The sequence below is a fragment of the Molothrus ater genome, chromosome 2, assembly GCF_012460135.2.
Source record: "Molothrus ater isolate BHLD 08-10-18 breed brown headed cowbird chromosome 2, BPBGC_Mater_1.1, whole genome shotgun sequence".
In the NCBI taxonomy this organism is placed as follows: Eukaryota; Metazoa; Chordata; class Aves; order Passeriformes; family Icteridae; genus Molothrus; species Molothrus ater.
In genome coordinates this window covers 16,005,770-16,029,631 of record NC_050479.2, presented here as the reverse complement: position 1 = coordinate 16,029,631, position 23,862 = coordinate 16,005,770, and the positions used below count along the sequence as shown (strand labels likewise).

General features: G+C 38.5%; 1 protein-coding gene across 2 annotated transcripts in view; it reads right to left on the bottom strand.

Annotated features, from left to right (window-relative positions):
* Window positions 1-23,862, bottom strand: part of MAP3K15 (mitogen-activated protein kinase kinase kinase 15) — an 81,983-nt gene that overhangs the window by 1,906 nt on the left and 56,215 nt on the right. For both annotated transcript variants that reach the window (XM_054514086.1, XM_036392773.1), the window contains 13 exons: window positions 20,997-21,092; window positions 19,482-19,569; window positions 15,730-15,863; window positions 14,986-15,113; window positions 13,135-13,265; window positions 12,741-12,846; window positions 10,209-10,366; window positions 6,882-7,065; window positions 5,072-5,249; window positions 4,230-4,404; window positions 2,351-2,536; window positions 1,838-1,943; window positions 458-668 (listed from right to left, as the gene is read on the bottom strand). In XM_054514086.1, coding sequence (XP_054370061.1) covers window positions 458-668; window positions 1,838-1,943; window positions 2,351-2,536; window positions 4,230-4,404; window positions 5,072-5,249; window positions 6,882-7,065; window positions 10,209-10,366; window positions 12,741-12,846; window positions 13,135-13,265; window positions 14,986-15,113; window positions 15,730-15,863; window positions 19,482-19,569; window positions 20,997-21,092 — 1,881 coding nt within the window. The remainder of the gene's footprint in view (window positions 1-457; window positions 669-1,837; window positions 1,944-2,350; window positions 2,537-4,229; window positions 4,405-5,071; window positions 5,250-6,881; window positions 7,066-10,208; window positions 10,367-12,740; window positions 12,847-13,134; window positions 13,266-14,985; window positions 15,114-15,729; window positions 15,864-19,481; window positions 19,570-20,996; window positions 21,093-23,862) is intronic.

Genomic DNA, 23,862 nt, shown 5'->3' with positions numbered 1-23,862 from the left:
ATGCTGGCAGCACCCTACACATGTAACCCATGAGAAACAGGGCAGGGCTCTGCTGAGCTCTGCTGGTGCTAATGAGTGGCCAGCCTGTCCCGTGAGCCAGGACAGAGCTGCTGTGGCCTTTCCTTGCAGGAACAGCTTTGAGGCACTGACACCAAGTCAGGGGGCATCCAAGGAGCAGGAAGGAAATGGGCACAGTTACACAAACCTAATTACTTCCCTGTAGAAATCCAATGTGACATTCTGCAATTAACAGAATAATTACACAGAAAGAAAAGCTGTACTGAATGATGTTCAGTTGCAATACTGTACTGCCAGTGTATTCCAAATCCACCTGTGTTCCTGGAAGGCTTTATTGCAAGGCAATAGCTGAGCAGTACTATGGGTAAGTATGTACCCATCAGTGTAGCTTTTCAAAGACTGCCTGAAACTACATCCAGAGTCTTTAGAGGAGATTTACCTTAAGGTGTCGTGTTTAAGTCTGCCCAGCTCCTGGCTGAGCTGCTGCTGAGCCTTGTGTGACACCTCAGAACTGAGGCTGCTGACCCCTGATGTGATGGCAGCGTCCTCAGCCCCGTTCTGTTCAGAGGGCTGGAAACTCTGCTCCACTTCATCAGTGTCCTTGTCCCCACCTTCAGTTTCTGATGCTGGCTCAAAGTGAGTGTGAAGCTCTGGTAAAAAGAATGAGGGGAAGAACAAGGTTCTTTTGGTAATTGTGTCTTCAGAGGTTGTGCAGTTTTTTCTTCACTACTGTGGGTGGGGAAGACTTTGCATAATGTGCTTTACTGCAGCACTGAGCAGGGGGGTAGTGAAGCCTTTGTGAGCTGGAGCACAGGTTCTCTGGCATTGGTTCTGGAATGAGCAATGCACCAGCAAAGGTAGAGCTGTAGGTCATAGTCATAGTGGGGACAAATATCATGAGATGAGTAATAAAACAGTCAGTAAAATATGTTAAGGAGAAACCCCTGAAAGCTTCCATTTTTCCTAAATAGTAAGAGAAAAAAAAAATAGTAATTTTCCCTAATGCCCTGGGCCAAAGAGGAAGCATTCCTCTTCTCCAGGGAGAATTTCTAGCCCCACTTCTCAGAACTTGCTGCAGGTGGCCACCCTTATTACCAAAGAACAGCTGTGATTTTTCTTGTACAAAGTCCTAAAAAATTTGGCCAATTTGGCTTTAAAAGCCACGGCAACTTTGGACTGAAAGGGCTCACTGTTACTAAGTCACTCAGAACATTCCTATACTGGAAGGGGTGCTCAGCATTTTAAACAGTTACAAAACTACTTAAGTATTTCCAACTTAACTCATTCCTAGACAGTACTTAGACATTTATCTTCCTGGTGGTTTTCCCTATTGTCCATCTATGGGCCAGAATCATCCTCTTCCTCATACTGATGCACTCCCTTCTACACATCTGCTCCATTAATAATTTTTAAGCTCATTAATAATTTTTCAGAACACATAACCAGACTTGTGCAGTGTTAACCATGCTGGATGTCATTAATGTATACAGAATAATTTTCTTTCTTACTAGAAAATCTCCAGCTTGGACTGAATTTAATTTGCCTTTTTTTGGTCATGTTTGGACCACACTGGGGTGCAGAACTACTGGTTATTTCCCCATTATGTGCTTTTGTACTGCAAGTACAGCATTAATCCTCCAGATCAACACTTCTTTCTCTGCAACACTCTGACCCCATGTCTTTTGATGAGTAGCACATGGGGTGCAGTTAATGCATGCTGAAAGAGTAAACATCTGAACTGTCCATTTGCTACAGCTCTTTGATATGCAGAACATCTTTTTTTTTAATAAAAGGATTCTTTTCAGCTGCTTTGATTTACCTGGAATAAGAATAGTGACTGCTGCTTGGACTGCACGGCGGATGATGTTATCCATTGCAAACATCCAATGGGGCCTTATTAAGTGATTTCTTAACACTTTGTTCACCTGAAAAAGTAGCAGCAAACACCATTTGCTCACACCTTAGGAAAGAGAATCTTATTTTCCAGTAGTCATAATAAGCTTTATAAGGTAAAAACTGCATGCAGCACTAAAAACCTCCCACCTTTCAAGTCTAATCAACAGATTTGACAGTTTTAGGCTACAGCTTTCAAACCATTTCAAACCAGACTGTGACATTCAAACTCTTCTACAGTACAAGGAGGGAGAGGAACGGTGGAGAAGCTGCAAACCCCTGGCATGAGCTTTGTTCAGGAGCAACCTGATGTAGTGGAAAGTGCCTCTGCCCATGGAAGGGGGGTTGGAAATAGATGATCTTTAAGATTTCTTCCAACCTAAAGCATTCTGTGATACCTCAAAGAATTCCTCTACCCCTACACCAGAAAGGAACTCACCGCATCCTGGAATCCAAACAGCACCAGATGAATCTGATTGATGGAAGTGCTGTCAAAGTCCAAATCCATTTTCAACTTGGATATTGTAGAAGCCATCACTCTCTGCTCAGGAGAGTGTATGAAGTCCCTTAAAATCCCAATAATCTGCTTGATGTGGTCCACTGAAAGTTGCAGTACTTCAGAACTCTGGAGAAGAGATAATGAATGTATATCAAATGAATCCCAGAGTCATTAAACATCTATTTAGTAGCATTAATATTCTTAGGGTTACATAGTTCTTCTGTATATTTCACATTGATGAACTGAATCACAGAATTTTTTTTTCTGCAAGGTCTCTAGTTTTTATCTTTTCTTTAAAAAAAAAAAGTAATTTCTGTTTTCAAAAAACTCCTGTAAACCTACTGCTACTGTGGTTGTCATAAAGGGAAGAGGTTCCAAATGATATCTAGGCATTCCTGCAATGTACTGCAGAGGGCAGCTCTCCTCCATAAAAACAGCAAAATGAGTCGCTAAGATACCCAATTTTTTTAGATACTATCCTTTCTCAATCTGGATTTCTCTCTAATCATGCAGATATTTGATTTCTTTAGGAAAAAAAGTATGCTTATATATGTATTTATCCCAAGTCAAAAAAAGGTCTAAAATGACACAGTGATTCACCAGTGTTTATTTTATGATTTTCAGTCCATAACCCCGACAGTTAAAGCCATCCAAATGTCTGTAAGAACAACCTCTGTAATTAAAAGGTAGAGGGACTAGTACATAAATTATGGAAAAGAGATTATTACAGCAGTGCTACAAAACAGCTGGAGACCGAACCAGCACTTGCTGCTACTAAATAATCCTTCATTGTGGAAAATGCTGGGAGCCCTGATTATTTCTGACTCTGAATTTTAATTGTTTGTAAGGCTATCAGCTGTTTTGCAGTTCAAGCTTAGAGCAGAAATGTATCCCAGTTGCTTCCCCAGCCTGAGTTTGTGGTCTGTAGAGCCCTACAGGAGCCCCTGTGGTGCAGTTTGCTGTGGAAGGGAGCACAGGAAGGAGCAAACCCTGGGCTGTGCAGAGCTGACCTTGGAGCAGCAGGGCTTGACAGCTGAGCCACAAATGTCAACAGCTGGCTGGGGACACCACACTGAGAGTCAGCACACTCCCCTTTATGGGTCCAGGTGAAAAAACAGAGCTTTAGTAAAAATAAATGATGGGACAGTGTCACGAACAAGTGTGCTGGAGATTGCCCAAAAATCACTGACAAGGGTATGAGCAAAAGTCAGATTCACCAGAGAGGCTCATCACAAGCAGACATTAAGAAGGAAAGGCTGTTACAGGTGTGTGGCAATGCCTGGGTGTGCATTAACCATTCTATGATTTTTTTTCTTGCTCCTCTTCACAGTAACTAAACCTTCCCACCCCACCTTCCGCTCTTCAGAAAATCTACCTTAGCTTTTTTAAGATTCACATACTGTGATCCTGGCACCTAGTTAACAAACATTTTCTTAAAAATTGTTAATCAGGTCTCTACCTTTAAAGCAGAATATACCTAACACCATGTGGTGGTTTAGCTCCATGTCCTTAAAAGCCAAAAGAAAAGACAACATGAAAACCACCCAACCCACCAACCTCAGCTCTCCACAATCCCACATCAAATACCCAAACCTCTCCCTCATATAACCCCAAGAGCCCATCAGCAGCCAAAAGGTGGTGTTTGCTACCCATTCACACAACAGCAAACAGCTCACACAGTTACAGGTCTCAGAGATTAAAGATACTCAGAAGGAACAATCCAAACACCTTCATTTGTTCATTTTCAGAAAAGGAATAATATTACTTGGCTCATTATTTTCCCTTTGACACGGGAAGAGGTGAGCTGAAGTGAAATTACCTGTGCAATACACTCCTGCAAATTGGAAGCAACTTTGTCCTGCTCTTCCTTAAGGATTTTATAGAGGATTGCTCGGCGCTCGCTGTCCTTGCGCAGCAGGAACAGCCCGGAATCCTTGTCCTCCACGGAGGGCGAGGCGCTCCTGTCCTCCGAGGCCGAGCCCTCGTCAGGGACGCTGTGGCAGCCACCCAGCACAGGCACAAGAGAGACCTCAGCATTAGCAAAGCACCAGGACTGCCAGAAGGGAGCAAGGACACTTCTGGGGTTGAAAACTCAGTTCAAACTACAGCAGCAGATTGATCAGACTGGTAAATGCTAATTTTGAGACAGAAGACGGTTCAGATCCTCTGCTGACTCAAAACCCACGTGGCTGATTTCCCCCTGCTAAGAAGCTGGCATTAATGTCAGCTTTGGGGAGGAAAGCTGAAACTACTCATTTTTTTCTGGACCCATACTGTAACATACTCATTTGAAAGTATTGCTTTGTACTTTGGGAGAAGGAGAACTGCATTTCTGCTTCCCATTTTGTCATGAGTACATGGAAGGGTCAAATCCTCATTTAACTCCTAAATCTGTATCAACTCAATCAATAACACCACTGACATTTACTCACTGGAGGAAGAAAAGTGTAAAAGTACATGGAAACCTTAAAGGAGAGGAATGATTGTTCATTATTAAACATAGACAATGTTTACATTAACTGGTAATCTATCTATCTAAACTTCCTGATTAACATGTGTTTACCTAACCATTATGTGAAAAAATTGCCATCAGATAAAATAAAATGTGAATTATATCCACAGAATCCCTCAAGGGTGTCAAGTGAGAAGCAAATATTTTACCTTAGTAAATGAGAAATGGGATGCTTTGTCTGAATCTCTGAAATGGATCTCTTTGGCCTTTCAAAAAACACCTCATGCTGTACATCAGAGTCTGGTGAAACAGAGCCGTGCTCACTGCTGCTACTGCCAGCCTGCTCCCCATGGATGGGCAGTGGCAGGGATGTGTTCCGAGTATAATCTAGGAACAGACATGGTAAAATGGGTGACAGAACTAGGCCAAAAAGGGCAACATGCTTTAAACAGCTGTGATCATCTTCACTGACTTCAAGACCTCATTCTGCAGAATGGCTGAGGGAGAAGTAACCTTGTTGATAAAAAGCAGAAACACAATTCAAAATCATTGCATGAACAAGCAATAAAAGGTTTTAACAAGTTAACTGCTAAACCCAAAGACAGCACAGATACTCACAGGAAATGCTGTTTTGTTATGTCTCTCACACATACACACAACCCCCCTTGGTGCTGGCCCCACAAAGTGGCTCAAATAGATAGGAGCAGTTTGAAGAGCCTGAATTGGCTCCACCACAGCCATGTCTCTCTAAGCAGAGACCACTCTATTACGTGCCCTCCTCACCTTTAATGGGCATCAAATTGCCCTCTCCATACCTGAGATATCTGCCTCACACACACGTGCCCCTGCCCTTAGCAAGGACCCTCCCTCTCAGCACTGGCTTGAAGGAAATCTCCTCTCCTTTTCCAAATAATCTTAAAAGTAAGAAAAATTAAAAACAAAACGAAACAAAAAACCAAACCAACCCAGAGGTTGAGAGTTTACTGTAATCCTGATTGCCAGTTTGCAGCTGTATGGCAGAAAAGGTAAAGAAGCTCTCTCAACCCAAGGTGAACATACCCATGGAGCTAAAACATGACAAAAGCTTTTGATGCTTGTCACTACAAATTCTTGGAGGTGAGGGAAGGAAGAGAGCTAGAAGTTGAAAGTTGTTCAGAAAGTTCTGAAATACTCCATGGCACATGACTGGTGTTCAGATGGCTGAGGTTAAACAGTCACAGAAATGAAACAATGCATGTCACCTCATGAAACCTGGTGCAAGGCATCTCAGTAGGACAGAAAATTGAGAGCTGCTGTCCCAAGAGAAAGGGCTGGAAAATAGGAAGAACTTCAATTTGCATTGGGATTGTGTGTGTGTGTGCAGATAGGTGAAAGAAGCAGCAAGACCAATGGCTTTCCCTGTCTTGAAACAGACAGTTCCTTCATATGATTTATTTGGCAGGTCTATATTAAGCTTCCTTATCTTATCACTGAGAAATGGCTGATATATTTGGGGGGGAGGGAAGAAGAATCATGCAATGCAGATAAAACAAAACAACCCATTAGACAGCTACTTCAGCACCTTTGTGCCAAATTTCAATGTTATATATCAAGTTTGAGAATGCTGACCCAAACACCTTATAGACCCACATTTTCAGGTGTCAAACTCTATGAAATTCAGATCTCTGAAGTGTATATAATTGCAAATCTAAAATGCAGAACTGGTTTGGAAAGTCTTTGTCAAATGTCACTCTTCTAATTTTAATTTACTACAAATGAGGCATTTATTTCTGAGGAGAGGAAAAATGACCTTGGGAGGTTTTAGCAAGCAAAATACAAAATAAGCAAGGCCCTTCATTTTCTGGGAATTATTAAATTTAAATATGTATAATCAAAAATCACGGACATTTTTAATAGCTGAGTTCCTGCTGTTTCCTGGCACAATAAATGTCCTTTGCCAAAGAAAGTTCTTAATGATTCCAATCTTTTATATAACACTTAATGATGATGTTGACTTGGATTTGGCTGATAATTCCTTACCTGAAGGCTTGAATGCAATTTTGCTTTTCTTGCCCTTGTTCACTTGCTTCAGGAAAGAATCTCTGAGCAAATCAGATGCTGTAACACGTTTACTAGGATCAGGTTCAAAACAGAGCAAAATGAAGGCCTTTGTTTCAGCAGACACTGATTCTGGAATTTCAGGATGAATCTTAAACATCCCAACCTGCAAGTAAAACACAAATACTAATTATTTTTATGAAACAACTTCAAGCAGACCACGGGCCAAAGCTCTTATAATAGTTGCTCACACTTCTCCTGACTCTTGGAGTGATCCAGGTCCCACATAAAGCAGTGGAGTGACAACAAGGTTCTAATCCTGTTTTATTTCATGGCCAAACATAGTGTAAATATCCATGTGATATTACATAAGTGTCAAGCTATGGATGTATATAACCAAGATTGCTTTCAGGCAATCTTGGTATCTGGCATTATTGACACCAAGTGCTTCAAATACTCCTCCTCTGATCAGCCACTAACCCCTCCAGCTATTGCACAGGTTTCCCATCACCCCTGCTCAGAGCTGTGTCCCTCAGTTGCTGGCTCCTCTAGCACATTCATGCCCAAGGACAGCAATAATTTCCTCCTCTATCACCAACAGCTTGGAGCTACACCTTTTCTGCTCCTGCCATTGACAAATTGCCTTGCACAAATAAGCCCGCTGACCTTGTCAGACCTTGTCACCGTCCCCCCTCTCAGGCCAGATGTCTTCCCAAGTCTTTCAGTGTTATTTAATTAAAATTCACATGATGTCCAAAGCTTTAGCAAGATCCTTGTTAATCCATTCTTTAAGTAATGACTCTTATTTTAAGTCATTACTTAAATGAGTCTCTTTTAAGACTCTGTCTTTAAGTAATGAAAAATGTGCTTCTACAGGTTGCTCCCCAGTGATTTTTCCAGCTCCTTGCTGCCTTCTTATTCTTTAATGTCAATCTGGCAGAACTGTTTGGAAGCCAGAGCTGTATAACCTTTGTGCACTGAATGCACATGTCTGGAGAGATTATGGTTTGTAGTCTCAGCATCTTTACACAAAACACATCCTGGAAAACAAGCACAAAGGTAGTGTCCACAAGGGACAGAGCAGCCCAGCAGTGAAGTGCCATCTGCTTTCACATAATCTCATTACAGAGCTGCATTAACTGTGGCACTATTAAGTGCTCACAATACTGGTTCAGCTTGAATACAAGCTGAAGGGAAAAATGCTGAGCAGTCCTGCTCCTGTTTGAATGACAGTGCAGTAATAAAATGCTCACAGGGCTTTAAGGCCTTCCAGACCATGACCTGAGCACATTCAAGACTCAGCGTCACAAACTGGCAGCACTCTGGTGCCAGGTTTCACTCTTGTGCACTAAGAAAAAATCGAGGAAAATTTTAAACCAGGGCCAAGAAGTCTGAAAGCAAGTCTCTGATCTTGTCTTAATCTCTGTTGCTCAGGGGGACTAAGTTTTGTCACAACCACTTGCAAATTCTATGGCAACACTAGTGTACTTGGTCTCCACTGAATGCCATTTGTTTGCACTCTTTTCACACAGACACAGATGCACACATTCTGTGCTCACAGAATAAATACCTCACAGTGCACACCCAGCCAGGGACATAGCCAGTTCTTGGTTTACTAGCCCCTTTTCTCTACTTTGCCCAACTCTTTGGTCATTTGCAATTTTTAAAGTGACTTCACAGGGAGACTTAAACCTTCCCTCTCCTCACCTGCCCTAAGCACAACAGAGCATTCATGTGTGGAGGTGGGGACCTCAAAAGTTCAATATTCCAAGTTTTCCAGACTTCTTTTTACATGTTTGCCCAGCCAGCCTGTTTCAAATCCAGTTTCCAGCTTGCTTACTTCCATTACACAGAAAAAGAAAACATGGTTTGTAACCTATGGTGCCTAGCAAGACACAATTTCAAACAGGTCCCAGCAGAGGCAAGAAACAGGAAACAAAACCAAATGTCTGCCTGTAGTACATTAATGCAGTCTGCAGTAAGAATGCTAAAAACTTCCATTGAACAGTGCTGAAAATAAGATGTGCAACTCACTGAGCAGTCACAACTACATGCCAGGTATGTAAGATTAAAAGGCATCTGCCAACAGAATTGTATCTGACATTTACAGTGATGTGGAAAACAGTCTCTTTCCATGGCTCCCTTAGTGCACCAAATCATGTTCACCAGGCAGCTTCTTTTGAGGTATGCCACAAGTTGACAGCTCCAAGGTGACCTATTATACCACTAAAATAAGTGTATGAAATCCCATAATCATCCCTTTTGTGCCTTTTAGCAGTGGTTCATGGGACAACTCATAGGCCTAGTATGATGTGTGACATGACATGTCATGCTGAACTGCAGCCCAGCTTTCTGTACCTATTGATAAAGACTTGATTCTGCCACCATGGTTGCATTAATGATGATACTAAGCTCACATAGTGGCTTTCAACAAGATACATGAAAAAATTACAGCATTGGTAATTTAAAGCAGTTTGCTGAATTATGGATGGGATATTTTCCCCACTATAAGAATGAGAATTCTCAAGCATAACTGAAAAATTTAGTGCTTTACGAAAGATCTACTGCAAGCCAATGGAAGAACCAAAAATTTTCAGTCTACTTATTTGAAACATCATAGTTGTTACACTCCAGTTAGTTACAGAGATAGAACAAGGAACTTTTAAAAAACTTTTATTATCAAAGCTATCTGAAGGATTCTCAAGTGTTAATTTTTGCATTTGAAAACAGATACACAGGGAAACAATGTAACAGAGAAAACAGCTAACTGAGGAGGAAGCTATGACCTGAAGGACTTGGAATGCAAAATACAGAGTAATTTACTCCTTTAATACATGTGGGAGAGCTAATCCCCTGCCCTTTTCCACCACATCTTCCTGCATCCCTGTTGCAGAGACTGGGCCTTTAAAACATTTTCCTTTGGGAAGGAGGCTTACAAAAATTACCTAAAGAAGCAGAAATAACTTGTTTGTCATTATTGGGGAGACTGGTTACAAGAAGGAAATCATAAGCCAAGAGCAGGAGATGAAAAAAGTAACACAGGGGATATTAGTTTTCATAAGCCTTCACTCATTTTTCAGATTGCTGCTCTGAGTCATGACCTATTTCCAGCACAAAAATAACTGATCACCCCCTAGAGCAACACAGCTTAGAGAAGGAAAGGATCTCTCAGCAAGAGTTAAAAACACAGGTCAGACTATGGCTTTGTGCAAAACAACCCATGTAAGACAATGTTATTATCAATTAATATTATGAAATTAAGCTATAATTGACAATTCATCAACTCCAAAGCAAAAAAGCTGTATTTACTTTAAACATTGCAGCTTGAGGCTCCCCTAGTTCATGAAAAGGAGGTTTGCCTGTTGCCATCTCAATAATGGTACAGCCCAGGGACCAGATGTCAGCAGGAGCACCATATCCTCGTGGTCCTTTATCAATGATTTCTGGAGCCATGTACTGCAAGGTTCCTGGTCAGGACAAAAAGAGCTGTCAAGTGTACATTCTTCATTCTTATTAAGGAGGATTAACACTCAGCAAGCCAAAAATTGTGAAATGCAACCTGTATAGCCAAATACCTTATCTCCCATATCAGCACTGAAAACTAAACAAAAACTTATGTTATAGCATCTTTTTAAAAAACTCTCTTTTTGCCCGTCCTTTCTAACACAAGGTTTCAAATGCTGAAAGTCTATACACCACATAATCCAATAGCTTCCCCAGAAAATAAAATTATATGAAATTTTTGCAGACACCAACTTTTAAAGATTATGCATGTAAGAGATGGCAAAATCTGAGAAGTGACAGATAGCCTTCATGGGAATAATTCTCCATATTTTACCCCAATAATGAGAACACTAGTGACAGGGAATTTCAAACAGTTTGAAAAAAGTCTAGTTTTGCAAATACAGGGATATAACTAAAGCAACTCATCATATTTAGTCTAGAATTCCAGGATGCCTTGGATGCGCTTGGGATTATCTTAGGTTAGCAAAAAAAAAAAAAAAAAAACAAAATAAAAACCTCAAACAACCAACTAAACAAAAATCCAACCCAACAACAAACCAACTGGTTAGAATTTCTGAAGTTATACAGATTGACAAAATAAGATCCTGCTTGTAGACAACCTGAGTGTAATACTAGTAATAATACTGATAAAGAACAGTACAGTGAAAAATTAAATAAAATATGGTCAATTTGGTATCACTGTTATTGAACCATTCCCTAACACAACTAATGAGGTCTTTAGAAGAGTCCACACCACCACCAGCAGAAACCTCTGTAAGCTCAGACTGTTCTGAACACTACAGTTCTTTCTCCACCTGAATTTCTATCAGCTCTTTTGTAACATCTTTAAATTGAATTATTTTTCTTCTTAGGAATGCAATAAAACTATACTGCCATAGAGCTGTGAACCATCAAGTAATGGACATATGGTGAAGATACAAGGGTATCATATGCTCATTGAATGTGACTGCTGCAGAATGAAAGTTCAAGCCACAGCTTTGCCCTCAGGCCGTGTGCATTGAATGGAGGGATGTCATGTTTAAACCATCAGAAATCTTGATCTTCAAACCACGTGATTTTATTACATAATGCCTAAAATCTAGGGTTTATGTACTGCATTACAGAACAAAACAAATTTCTTGAGACCTTTTAAGGTCCACTGGGGTATAGCTACTTGCTTACTGATTTAAATCCAAAATGATAACTTTAAGCATTTATTCATACGGCAAATTACATCTCAAAGGCACAAACAGGGCTGAAAATTTGCAAGAGAGGAAAGAAGAAGGGCACAAGGAAAGAGCTGCCTCCTTTTATTACAGTATGGTGACTTTTCTTAAGATATCATTTCTCCATATATCATCCCTACTGACAATCAGTTGCTAAAAAAGTCACTGAGGAGCATGCAAAATACAGGCAAAGAGAATGATAATGAGTAATAATGAGATAATAAGTAAAAATAACTGAGAAAGGTAAGTTAGTTCAGAACCTTAACTTTATTTGCACGGCTTGCTTTGTAAGAAAGCTGGAGGAGCTTGCAGACATACCATCAGAGAGGTAAAGGGAAGTCTTGATTTTCACTTAAGTGAAGTTTGTTATCTCTTGTCTTCCACTCTGAAGCTGTCCATGACTAGTGGCTTTGTCTGTGTACCATTTACTTAAACTGCAGGCAAGTAAGAGGCTTGTGCTATCAGCCTTTGGATAAGGCCATATAACAAGCCAAACCACGTTACCCACATCCACTGATCACAGAAACTATGTGACCACGTATTCTTTTTTTAATGTGGAGTTTCCCCTCTTGCTCAGCAATTTTTGTTTTCCCTGAATATTACAAGTCTTTAAAATGTTGTTGTATTGAAAGCTGTTCTGTAACACATCAGCCTAAAATTTTCCTGTAAACTTCTTTTTATTGTTAGCCAGTTGGTTGGGTTTTATAATTAATACCTCAAAACTGAAGTGTTCATAAGTTTGAGTTTGGTTTTCTGCACTTTTAAACCTACATCTAGAAAGCGTGCAAGTTTAAGTTACTAATACCAAGATTATTAGATTACAAAGTTGCTAAATTCAAGTGTTTCCAGATCTAATTACAACAATCAATTGCTACTTAAGGAACACCTTAAAGAAAAACTTTTACCCCCAAAAAGTAAAATGGAATAGAGTTAAATTTAAAAAAAAATCAATAAAGCTATCAAGCCTATGTTTATGGTGATCACACTCCCATTTACTCTGCTCTGCAAACAGAGACCCAACAGTGTTTTCTTCACTAAGCCAAAGAGCCTCTTGGCTCGAATGCTAAAGCTGTCATGAAAACCCTTATACACCCTGCCAGATTAATCTTACCTGTAAAGGTTTCAGTGCATGGATTGATTCCTGCCAGCCGTTTGGAAGTACCAAAATCTGATATCTTCACCACGCCACTGTAGGTGTTCACCAGAACATTGTCCCCCTATGGTTTGGGTAGGAGAGGGAAGGAGGAGAGGGAGGCAGCAAACAGGGAGGGGGAGACAAAAATACAGATTCTTAATCTCAATACTCCTTCAAGTTTGCACTTATCTTTGTGATACACCTTTCTACAAAGCAATATCCCCAGAGCACCAGGAGAAGGACGTGGTTTATGCCTTCCTTTTGTTTTCAGCTTCCATGAAATCCTAAGTAAAAATCCTACTTCAGATTAAAGCAAAACTAACTGAAGATAAAAAGCAAATCAAACAAGACACACAAAAGGAAAAGTTACCTTTATATCTCTGTGTACAATCTGGTTCTCATGGAGATACTTGAGGCCTTCCAGAATCTGCTTGGTGTAAAATTTAATTGTAGGTTCTTTCATTGGGCCCCACTTAGATCTTAAGAGAGCAGAGAGGCTGCCTACAGGAGTTTAAGAAGAAAGTGTATCAAGATAGCAAATTCCCCAGATGAACATGAAACATGTAAGTCTGGACAAGGCCTTTGCTCAACATCCTAATAATAAAGGAAAAGCAGTACCCATGATTAAGCCAAATTCTTGCTAGATCACTCATAGCAAATAATTTGCTGCTGCTCTGGACTGATTATTGCTTATTTGCCAGGTCAGACTCTACTCCCACAACAAGAATAAATGTTCTGACAGAGCTGGATCCATCCCCCTCACTTCACTGTAACAAATGCTGAGACTACAACTAGCAGCCATGTAGCCCATAATGAAACAAGGACTAAAGGTAACACTCTACCATGTTCTACATTCATGAACCACAGGTATGGGCAAAGACAAGCTGATTTTCCTGAGGAAGGGAGGGTAGAATCTATATCAGAGAGAGCCTCCTCTTTACAAATATGGCATCAACTTCTGGCAATATTCAGAGACAGGAAAGAAAGCTCCTGAAAAAAACCCTGAATGGATATTTAGAGTAGGAGATGGGCCATCTACACATCCCCAATTCTAATAAAACTAATCTTTAAAGAACACAAATATTTAAATCATGGGGCAAAATAAAGAACAGTTTTACTTATTCAGCATAAAATAAACTAAGTACAGTAGGTCTACTTAAGGCCAGAAAAATTCAGCTAAAGGAACAGACAGCTTTCTAAAGTAAAGTTTCCTCAAAGAATCTCATATAATCTGAATAGCTGGTTCCTTTTTAAGACTGGCTACAGAGTTTAAAATATCTAAATTGGTTCAGTACTATCTTGCCATTAGCAACTAATCACAGCCCACTTTACTGTGCATATATGAACAGGAAACAACACCAGCTGACACTGTGAACAAGTGTGGGAAAACAAGTGGAAGAGTTGGTATAATTTCATCACATCTGCATGAGTCATGCAGGTCAAAGTGTCTCAGCTGTTAGGTGAGAAGGTCACAAACATTCAAAAACGAAGTAGTTTTCCTACATCCCTAAATGCCTTGGATGCATTTAATTACACTTTGAATGTTTGTCTGGACCTTTCTTAGAAAATCTGAACCTTTCCCCCCATTTTTCTTATTTCTGTTTTTACTTTGCAAATTAAAATAATGCAAAATCTAACACTTATTCTGACATATCCTTGACACTGAAGAGTAAATGGCAAAATGGAGATGGAAACAAGGTACAGAGGTTACAAAGAGATTTCACATCCTCTTCCTCCAGCAGAGAAGGCTTGAGGAGTGAAACTGGAAATTATGAGCAAGGAACACATCTCACTTTAATCTCTAATCTACCTAGGGAATAGCAGTCCTTTGTACACAGCAGTTAAAAAACAGTACTTAATTGTTCTATCAGTGCTACTGCTCAAAGAGAAACTGAAAGCTCCAGTCATCATTCAGACACTTGAGCCCAATGGACTATACAGCTCTAACTCCACTATTTTTTAACACATGAGTATTTGAAACCAAATACTTTTAATCACTTCTCTCTAGGTTTAGCATCATTATAGAAAGGGGAGAGGGTACTAGGACCTGTACTCTTCAAATTTACTCTTTCTATGAGAAAAAGGACTTATCCAGTTAACGTCCCAACAGAAAAGCCATACAGAGTGCACAAACACATTAAGTGCTTATCTATTGACTTTCAGTAGGCTTGGAGTACCAAATGCTTTTACTTTGGCAGGCCAAACTCAGCATGATACAAACCTCCTGGCACCTGCTCCATAAAAATCTTAATGTACCCATTTTCTGAAACAGATCCAAGATACTGGACAATGTTACGATGTTTTAAATATTTGTGCAATGCTATCTCTTCATGAAGAGGTTGAGAATACCTATTAAAAAAAAAAAACAAACACCAAAACCAAGGATTATTTCATCATGCAGGAAAAGTTCTAGGCTATGCTTAAATGCTAGTTTGACAACAGAATGGATCTTAGGGATACCACTCCAATTCTCAGCAAACATTTTGTCCACGATTTTAAAATGCAGCATCATTCACTGCCTATCCCAAAAAGGTACAGAGACAGACCTCAAAGGAACTCTGGTGAAGAAACATGCCCCCCAAGAATTTATATGTGTATTTTCTGTATCAATACATAGCACTGTCTTTGACTCCAGAGCTCCTCTCATGCTTTTCACCCTCCCCAAAAAGAATACAAATGACATACAACTGCAACCTAAAACCAATGTCTCCTGGAATGTAAGATACACATACAGATTATTAAACTGTCATATTTATGATATGTATCATATATTTTCCCCCAAAATACAATATCTTTACTCTCAAAAAGGTACTTTTGGACAGTAGGAGTAAATATTAATTGAATTTCAGTATACTGGCATTTTATAAACTAACCACACAGAAATACATGCCAAGAAGAGCCAAATTTTCAAAAAACAACTGCATTTTTGTTCACAGTGTGTATATAACAATGAACTAGGTCTTACCTGCTGTCTCTCTCAGGTATTTCTTTGATGGCTATTCGGACCTGGTTGCTAAGGTCTCTTCCAGCATAAACTATTCCATAAGTACCTTTCCCTAGAACTACCCTTTCACCATTCTCATCATAATCATATTCATACTGCAAGCAGAAAAGATAAACAAAGCAGCACAGAAATTGTTATCACTAACATTTGACATTACAGAGAGCCTTAATGCCAGTTTAGCACAGCACAAAGGTGTTGCTGCAGTGCAGCTGGAGGACAGCAGGTTACCCACCAGCCCTGTGCTTTACACAACTTGTAAAATTTCCACCTTACTTGCTTTGTAATACAATCTTCCCTAACCAGCTTTGAGAAAGATGCATTCATCCAAACAGGGAACATACCAATAAAACAAATTCAATGAAACATTGCTGTCAAAAGAACCCATTCATGTATTGTCTCTAAGAACTGCTGACAGAGCCTTCAGAACATCTAAATATATGGAACAAAACATAAAATTTTGAAACCAGTGGTTTAATTAATCGATAAAAGTAACTGAACCATATAGTCACCCCAGGACATCCCCTCTCACAATGAGATTTTTCCAAAGAGCAGAAAAAATGTTCATCTTGTCAACAAATTATTAAATATAATGGTGGTTTCCACTGCTGCTGAAATGTGCTGGGTCATATTTCCAGCTGAACAACTCAATGCTGGTTTACTGACTTCAGTAAAGTTACACTAATTTAGACCACATCATATAGTGCCTTGTGACAGAACTCTCCTACTCTAAAGGAGTGAATGATGCTTAATGGAAGTGTACCCCAGACACTATGTAAAACCAAATTTCTTATGGAAGCTGGGTTCAACAGCACATCCATGATTCAAATCAGGGAACTTATAAAGGATGAAAAGAACTAGACAATTTCATAGTCTCAGATATTGTCAGGAGTACACAGATCTCCCCTAGAATCTTCCCACATCCAAGAGGATGTCCCATATGGGAAAACTGCAGGCTATTCTCTGTGGCCTTATGTGATTTCCCTGTTAAAAAAACAAACAGCAAAACTTTTTACAATGGCCATAACTACTGACTTTTCTGTCAATGACTACTTTTTCTGCATTGTCCAATGTAACTCTCTGACACAGAATGCAGCCTTGGAGAATTTCTTTGATGTGCCTTCCCAGTTCACATCTCAGCTCTGCTGCCGCAGTATCCACACTCCCCCTCTTCACCTCGGCAAAGATGGCAAGTTTCATGCTGCTGTATGGAATGTGCTAAAGGAAACTCGTCTGTCACTTATCCTAACAGCATATTCTGCTCAGTGGAACTAAAGTGGAGCAAGCACAGCTTTAGCACAGCTCCATTTACCACATTTCAGCACTTCACGGTTCACAACATAATCTCGTTACACGATAGGCATAACTGACCCAAAACGCCATATGCAAAAGTTGCCAGGTTCTTTGGTAGGAGCACATCCAGCTTTCACAGCTATCATATGACATAAAACTGTGCAAAAAAAAAGACAGCAGTCACATTGCAGAATTTAGGATTGACAGCAACCCCATCTGCAACATACTGGTCCTAAGCCAACCCTTTAATTACCGTGGAGAAATCTATGTTCTCCAGTCTGGGTCCCATGATACATGAAAATTGTTGGTATTTAGAGTTCAGTGCTAGTTAGTAGACAGTTTAATAGACTTGTATATACTTGATGTCACTTTACATTTGCCTCTTCTCATCCCAACAGCTACAAATATTGAATAAACCACTGTTGGTTGCCAAAAATGTGAATAAGTGATCCACTGGCTGTGAAATCCAACCAGTAGGTACAAGTAAACAAGTGTTCATATCTGACCTTCTGTAAGGCAGAGTGTTCTCTAGATTATCCAACTGGGGTAGAGCAGGTATTCTTAAAGTGATAGGAACTTCTTATCAATATATGGAAGTGAATACCCCAAGGCTGAAGGAACTGCAACATTCACACTCCTTCAAAATACTTGCTAGCTGTAAAATTAGACTGCAGTTTATACATAAAATATACAACTCCTAAAGACAACATGCTCTTAAGGATTCTGACTGAAATTAGATTTTCTTGCCCCAGACTTTGCAGGAGGTTATTTCTTCCTCTTCCCCAGATATAAACAACTGTTTTATTAACAGTAAGAACTGTTTTCTCTGTATTAGTAGAGCCCATCAAGACCACATAAAGCTGCATTCTCATCATTGTCACTTCTTAAATGCAAAATCTCAAGCTGCAGAAAGGCATTAAGTGTCTTTCTTCATTTACACACTAAACTAATTATTTCTCCCCTTCAGAAGTCTTGATTTCTGTTTCACTGTCATAAACTAAGACAATAAGTACAAGGTGACAACTGTCAAAACTTCAAGATAGGTAGTATGATATAAAGATTTAAAATTAATTTCTGTAGTCACATCTCCATGTGTCATTCATTCATGCAGGATTGCTTCCTGCTATGCATTGTCAAGTGATTTTTTCAGTTTAGTTTTTAAAAGGCTCAAGCCATGATGAGCTCACATCCTCTGAGAGACTGTTACACAGCTGAACAGACTGTGTTGTATGGAGATAGCCCTGCTATTAGCTGAGTGCATAATTATGTAATATAAAGATCTGCAGCTATGGTTAATACCCTGTCTGTACCAAGGCAGAGCCCTGAAGCTGTGTCAGGACCACAGATGGATGTATTAAACTGGGCTTAACAGATGTGCAGATTTGTCCTTTCCGCTCGAGGAAAGAATTCTGTGGCCAAACAAACCCCAGTGCAAAAACTCATCTTTCCCACTTTATGAAACTATATTTAGCAAGTACAGCAGAGAGTTCTATATTTTCTTTTTTGTCCCCTGAAGTCTCAAGTCCTACAAAGCTCACTACCATGAACAGCTGCTCTGAATGGTTGGCCTAAGAGAATTGCTGGAATGAGACACAATCAGAAAGATGCCCAGCTCAAACAAGCCACAGGAGGGTTTCCATGCTCATTAATTGATTGATTAAATTTGCTTCTCCACAAATAAAACTTACAACCTACCTTCTACGGTGGCTTTTCAAATTTCAAAACAAATAAAAAGGAGAATATTAAATACAGGGTTATGTATTTAATGTGGACATCTGCTATGAGTCACTTTCTCTTATGAAGACATGGATTCACCTATCCCAACCTGAGGCCACATGACATGTGAATAACCCTTTCCAAGTTAGTTGCTTTTCCTTTTTTCCTCTCTGTACTAATTAGAAAGAAAGTCTGCAGCTACTGGATTCCTAACGTGGATGTTACAGTGATAAGAAAAAAGTACAGTGTATTAACCTGATCCTAAATACCTGCAATATCTCTGGGACAGAAGTCTGTCAAATAAAATTACTTGGAGTAGTAATGGTATCAAGTACCAGGCAGAAAAACTAAAGTACCTTTGTAATGGCTTTTTTTATCATTTATTTAATATTTTATCTTTTTTATCCACTTGAGCCAGCTGATAACAGTTGATTCTTATCTATACATTGTTTACAAGAGAGTACAAGCACAGTAACGTATTTCATTAAGGATTTATGCAGTTTACAGTAGTAACAGAACCACTTCATAAAAAAAGTGTTTTTTCAAATGAACGCAAATCTCATGTACAAATAATTTTGAAAGAATTTAAATGGCATATACAATTAAGGAGTTAAAATGCTGTTTATCTTTCTATTTTACCAATATGAAAGTGCAGGGAAGACTGAGAAAAAGTTTCAGAGTTCTCAGATCTTTTATCCTTGACATACCTCTAACGTGTCTCCATCTATTTCTCCTTCTAGTTCCAAAGTACTACCAACTGCATCAGACAAAATTTCTTTCACTAAACCACAGAATCTAAAAAAAGAAATACAAAGGACAGGATCAAAGAAGAATACCCTTTTGGAAGCAGATTAAACAGATTCTTGCAAGCTGGGCATTGCTTTCAAGCTAATAAACTGACTAGCATGTTCACAGCTTGCTTTCATTACTGACTTTCTCCATATTTACCCCATTTTAAATGATGAAGAACATCAAACACAACTGAAAAGCCTCATTATTTATAAAATTATTATGTTTGCTGTAGCAGAACCTGACAGTTGCTTGTTTTTGCAATTGCATAGTAAAATCTTGGTAGATTCAACTCAAATACTTTTTCAGTACATGTTTGGCTGCAAGTGTGATTACTCAGTTTCAGAAAATCAGATGTTGTAGCTTTTTGTCAGGCATTCAGAAAGCCAAAAGTATAAAAGTAGTAATGTAGCTAGAAGAACAGAGTTTTAACTAATTTCTAGTTCTCAGGGGTGGAGATACTTAAATCAAATAATATTTTTTCCTGTAGTTCCCTGCCTGAGCCACTCATTTTTTTCCAAATTCTATAAGAAATTGTTAACAATTACTTAAATTTTTAAAAAATATTAATAATTTCATTTCATACATCTAATTCATTAAATAACAGAGACATCTCCTGATCTGACTCCTGTAGCACACTGAATCTGGCATGAAAAATGTGGCCATGTTTCATGAGACACAAATTGCACTGCCAAATTAGGGCTGAGGAGGTAACATTAATTTTAGTATTTCCTACCTTTTATGCAATGCACATTGCAAAGCTAGTAATTTTTTTTAACCTGAGTTTATTCCATGTAATACATAAGTAGTAATTATTGCAAGAAATAGTGAATGTACCATTATGCTCCAAAACCTAAGTGTATTAACAACTCCCTCCTACACCATTCAGAAGGTGTATTTGCAACTACCAGTCCTAAGGTAGAATTTAGTCTGTAAAGATTTAGGCCTAAAATTCAGTTAGCCTGCTTACTTCTTAGAGACAACAGATCATCAGAAAACATTTAACTACAGGTACAATCGGTAACACGGATCTCGGACACAGTGTAAGTTAGAATTTCTTGTTACACTTAGATATTCTTATTTAAATCAAACTGAACAGACACAAAAAGGAATAAGAAACAATGGAACACCTTTCATGACATGGCCAAGTTAAGGAAAAATAAGATAATAGCTGTAATTTAGATTAAACTGGTTAAGCCTTTTTCAGACATAATGATTTGGAGATAAACTAACCAGAATCATACAGGAAGTATAATGAGTGCTCTAATCACCTTAAGCATCACTGAGTTTACATTGCTTCTTCATCAAGAAAAAATAAATGAAGATATAAATCATCTGTTTCTCAAGCAAAAATATTGGTTTTCAATCTTTACGAAATCGATTTTATTGAGGATACAGATGAGGCATGCAACACCCACACAAACTGAACTTACCTACTACACTGGTTTTCTGTAGAAAAGTAGATTTGAAAGTCATCATAGTTATCATGGACATAAAGAAAACAGCATCGTTCATCAAACTTGGAAATGCTGTAAAATTCACATTAGGAAAACATTATTTTGAATATAACTATTGTAAGAAATAGAGCAATGAGGATGATGAACACTTTTTTTAATGATGAACACTTAAGAAATATATTTTCACAGTTAATTACCTCAGAGAAGCAGTATGTAATTATATATATTCTCCTTATAACTAGAAGTTTTCAGCTTATTTATAGATTCTATAATCCTACCTTCATTGTGATAAATAAGCTGCTGCTTACTTTGGTAAAATACTGACTTGTGTTGAGGTTGGTTTGTTGTGCATCTCCACTTCTGCTTTTGCACAATTCCATCAGATTCCTTGGTACTTGATGACACCTCAATGGAAAGTGAATTGTTCTGACACTAATTTAGCTTTTAAAAGATAACCTTTCCTTAAAGATTGAAAAGTATTTTTATAATTCCATTTCTTCTACAAAAAAACTGAACTGGGAAATACTAACAGTGTAACAGATCCTTCTCAGTCTATGCTTTTTATGGCCTTAAAACTGATAAACTAGTTTTGGGATGACCAGTATTTACTCCAAATTGCAGTAATAATTCTGAAAAAGGGATTATTTATTGCATATTGTGTTGTGTCAGTGTCATATATATCCCATATAAATGCACTGAAGCACAAAGTGAAATGCCATAAAACACAGTATCAATATGAAAATAAATCTAAGAATTAACCTCTTACACCAACCATTTGCACTGAAGTATTTTGCTACATAATCCCAAGTTGTTAGGCTTCTTAAGGTATTTTTGTGCATTAAGTTAACAAAATTTCTTAGATTCTTGCCTGATCTGTTCAATCAAACTCTTCTATTTTGCATATCTTCTGCTGAGCCAGTTACTTAAAATACACGACAGCACACAGCAAAGTTGCCCCATGTTACATGACCAATTGATGTTGCCTGTTGAAGCACCATTAAGGGCTACCTCAAAAATGTTCAAAAAAATCCGAATTTTGCCTGAAAACTTTTCTAGAAATATGTGAAAATAATAACTATGCCATTCTTCAGTTTCATTTAATATAGCAATTTCCAGTCTAACAAGTCAGACAAGCACATATCAGCACCTTGCAAAGCAAGGTGACTCTTCCAGGGGCAAATATAGGACAGCCAAGGCAGTATCTAAGTAACAATACTGCATTATAAACATTGTCATGTATGGGGTATATAAGATGAACTGGTTAGTATGAATACAGTTTAAGAGTTTTGATCGAGTGTATTTTAACTGAGACCACAATTTTTTTTAAGGAACGCAATTTCAAAAGTATAGTAATTTGAAGTTGTCACATACAAAGCAAACATATAACTCTAATAAATTTAAAAAAGATTGCCTCTTTGAGCTTTGTAATACAGTGAATTTTTAATCACTCTGCAGTGAATAAAAATCAAAGCAAATGAAATTAATTGCTTGCTTCCTTTTGATTAAAGTTATCTTTCTTAAAGATTAATTTCTGTGCATTGTGTTGACTGAAGGTAATTAATGTGGTACAGAAACTTTATGCTGAATTATTCTCAATCAGTTCCACAGACTTCAGTAATTCACATTGCATTGGAGTAACAGAATAAAATACCATGTAAAATGCATTTAAACCAAAGCCTGCTCTTTTTTTCTTTAGAAGAAAAGACTGAAGTTGTGATAGAATTTATGTTCAAATTCACAGTTTTAGGTTTTCAACCACCTCTCATATTACTCAGAGAAATACTTCTTCACTGAGCTTACTTGCTTAGGCAAATTATGCAAGTTCAGGGAAGGCAAACCTGGGACCTAAAACTTGAGGCACTCTTAGTCAAGACCAAAGAAGTCCTCTCCTTTCAGAACTACAAAACTCACTAGGTATCTGAATTTCTTCTTGTTCTTGAATCAGAAGGTTTGTCACTCAAGCTTATGCAGTCACACAAGTGGCCCCAGACAACAGCCACTGATGTCCCTAGAAAGGCCAGATCCACAGTGTAGAGACTCAGGAGCTCAGAGAGAAGGCAAAAGCCCACCTGGTGTTCCCTGTACTGTTCCCTGAACTACCAGTTTCTCTGGTTCTTAGCTGCAGTCTGCATAATTCAGAGAAGAGATAGGTTTAATTTTTTTCCTCTCCTGGTGTTCTGTCTCACCCTTTCGGCAGCAAAGCAGCCCAACTTAACATACATAATCTACTTTCTAAATGTAGTCATGCATTTTGCAATTATTAACACCAAATGTGAATATTTTCTATCCTTTCAGTTTTCAGAACAATCCTGTTCTTTCTATATAATATTCTGTTCTTTTTTGGAACTAATGTTTTGACCCATTTACTTATGACTAGTGTTTTCATTGCTCTAAGTCCTTGAGAAACTCCCCTAGTAGTCTACTTACAGCTTAAGAATTATTTTCTGTCCTTAGCAAAAACTACATCTATGCCTCATTTATTAGTTCTCTAATAATTCAAGTTTTAGCTAGCAGGTATTTAAATAAAGCCATATCAGCAGCATTTCTGAATTCCAAACAGAAAACAGATACTATGGGTTCATTTAGTTAAAGGAAAACAAAGTCTTCTTTCACTTATGGAAGGAAGCAAGAAGCACTAAGGGCTCTTCTTTCCTTCTGCCCTCCATGTTTTTAAATGCAGAGATGGCAATAACTTCAGTGAAACACTTAGAAAAATCTACAAAAATCAGTTACAAAATGGAAAACGAAAGTCTACCAGAGAAAACAGACACCCAATAACCCTCTCAGATTTGAGTGTTCCTATGAGAAATGTACAGATCTGCCCATGCATGGAAAGGAAAAC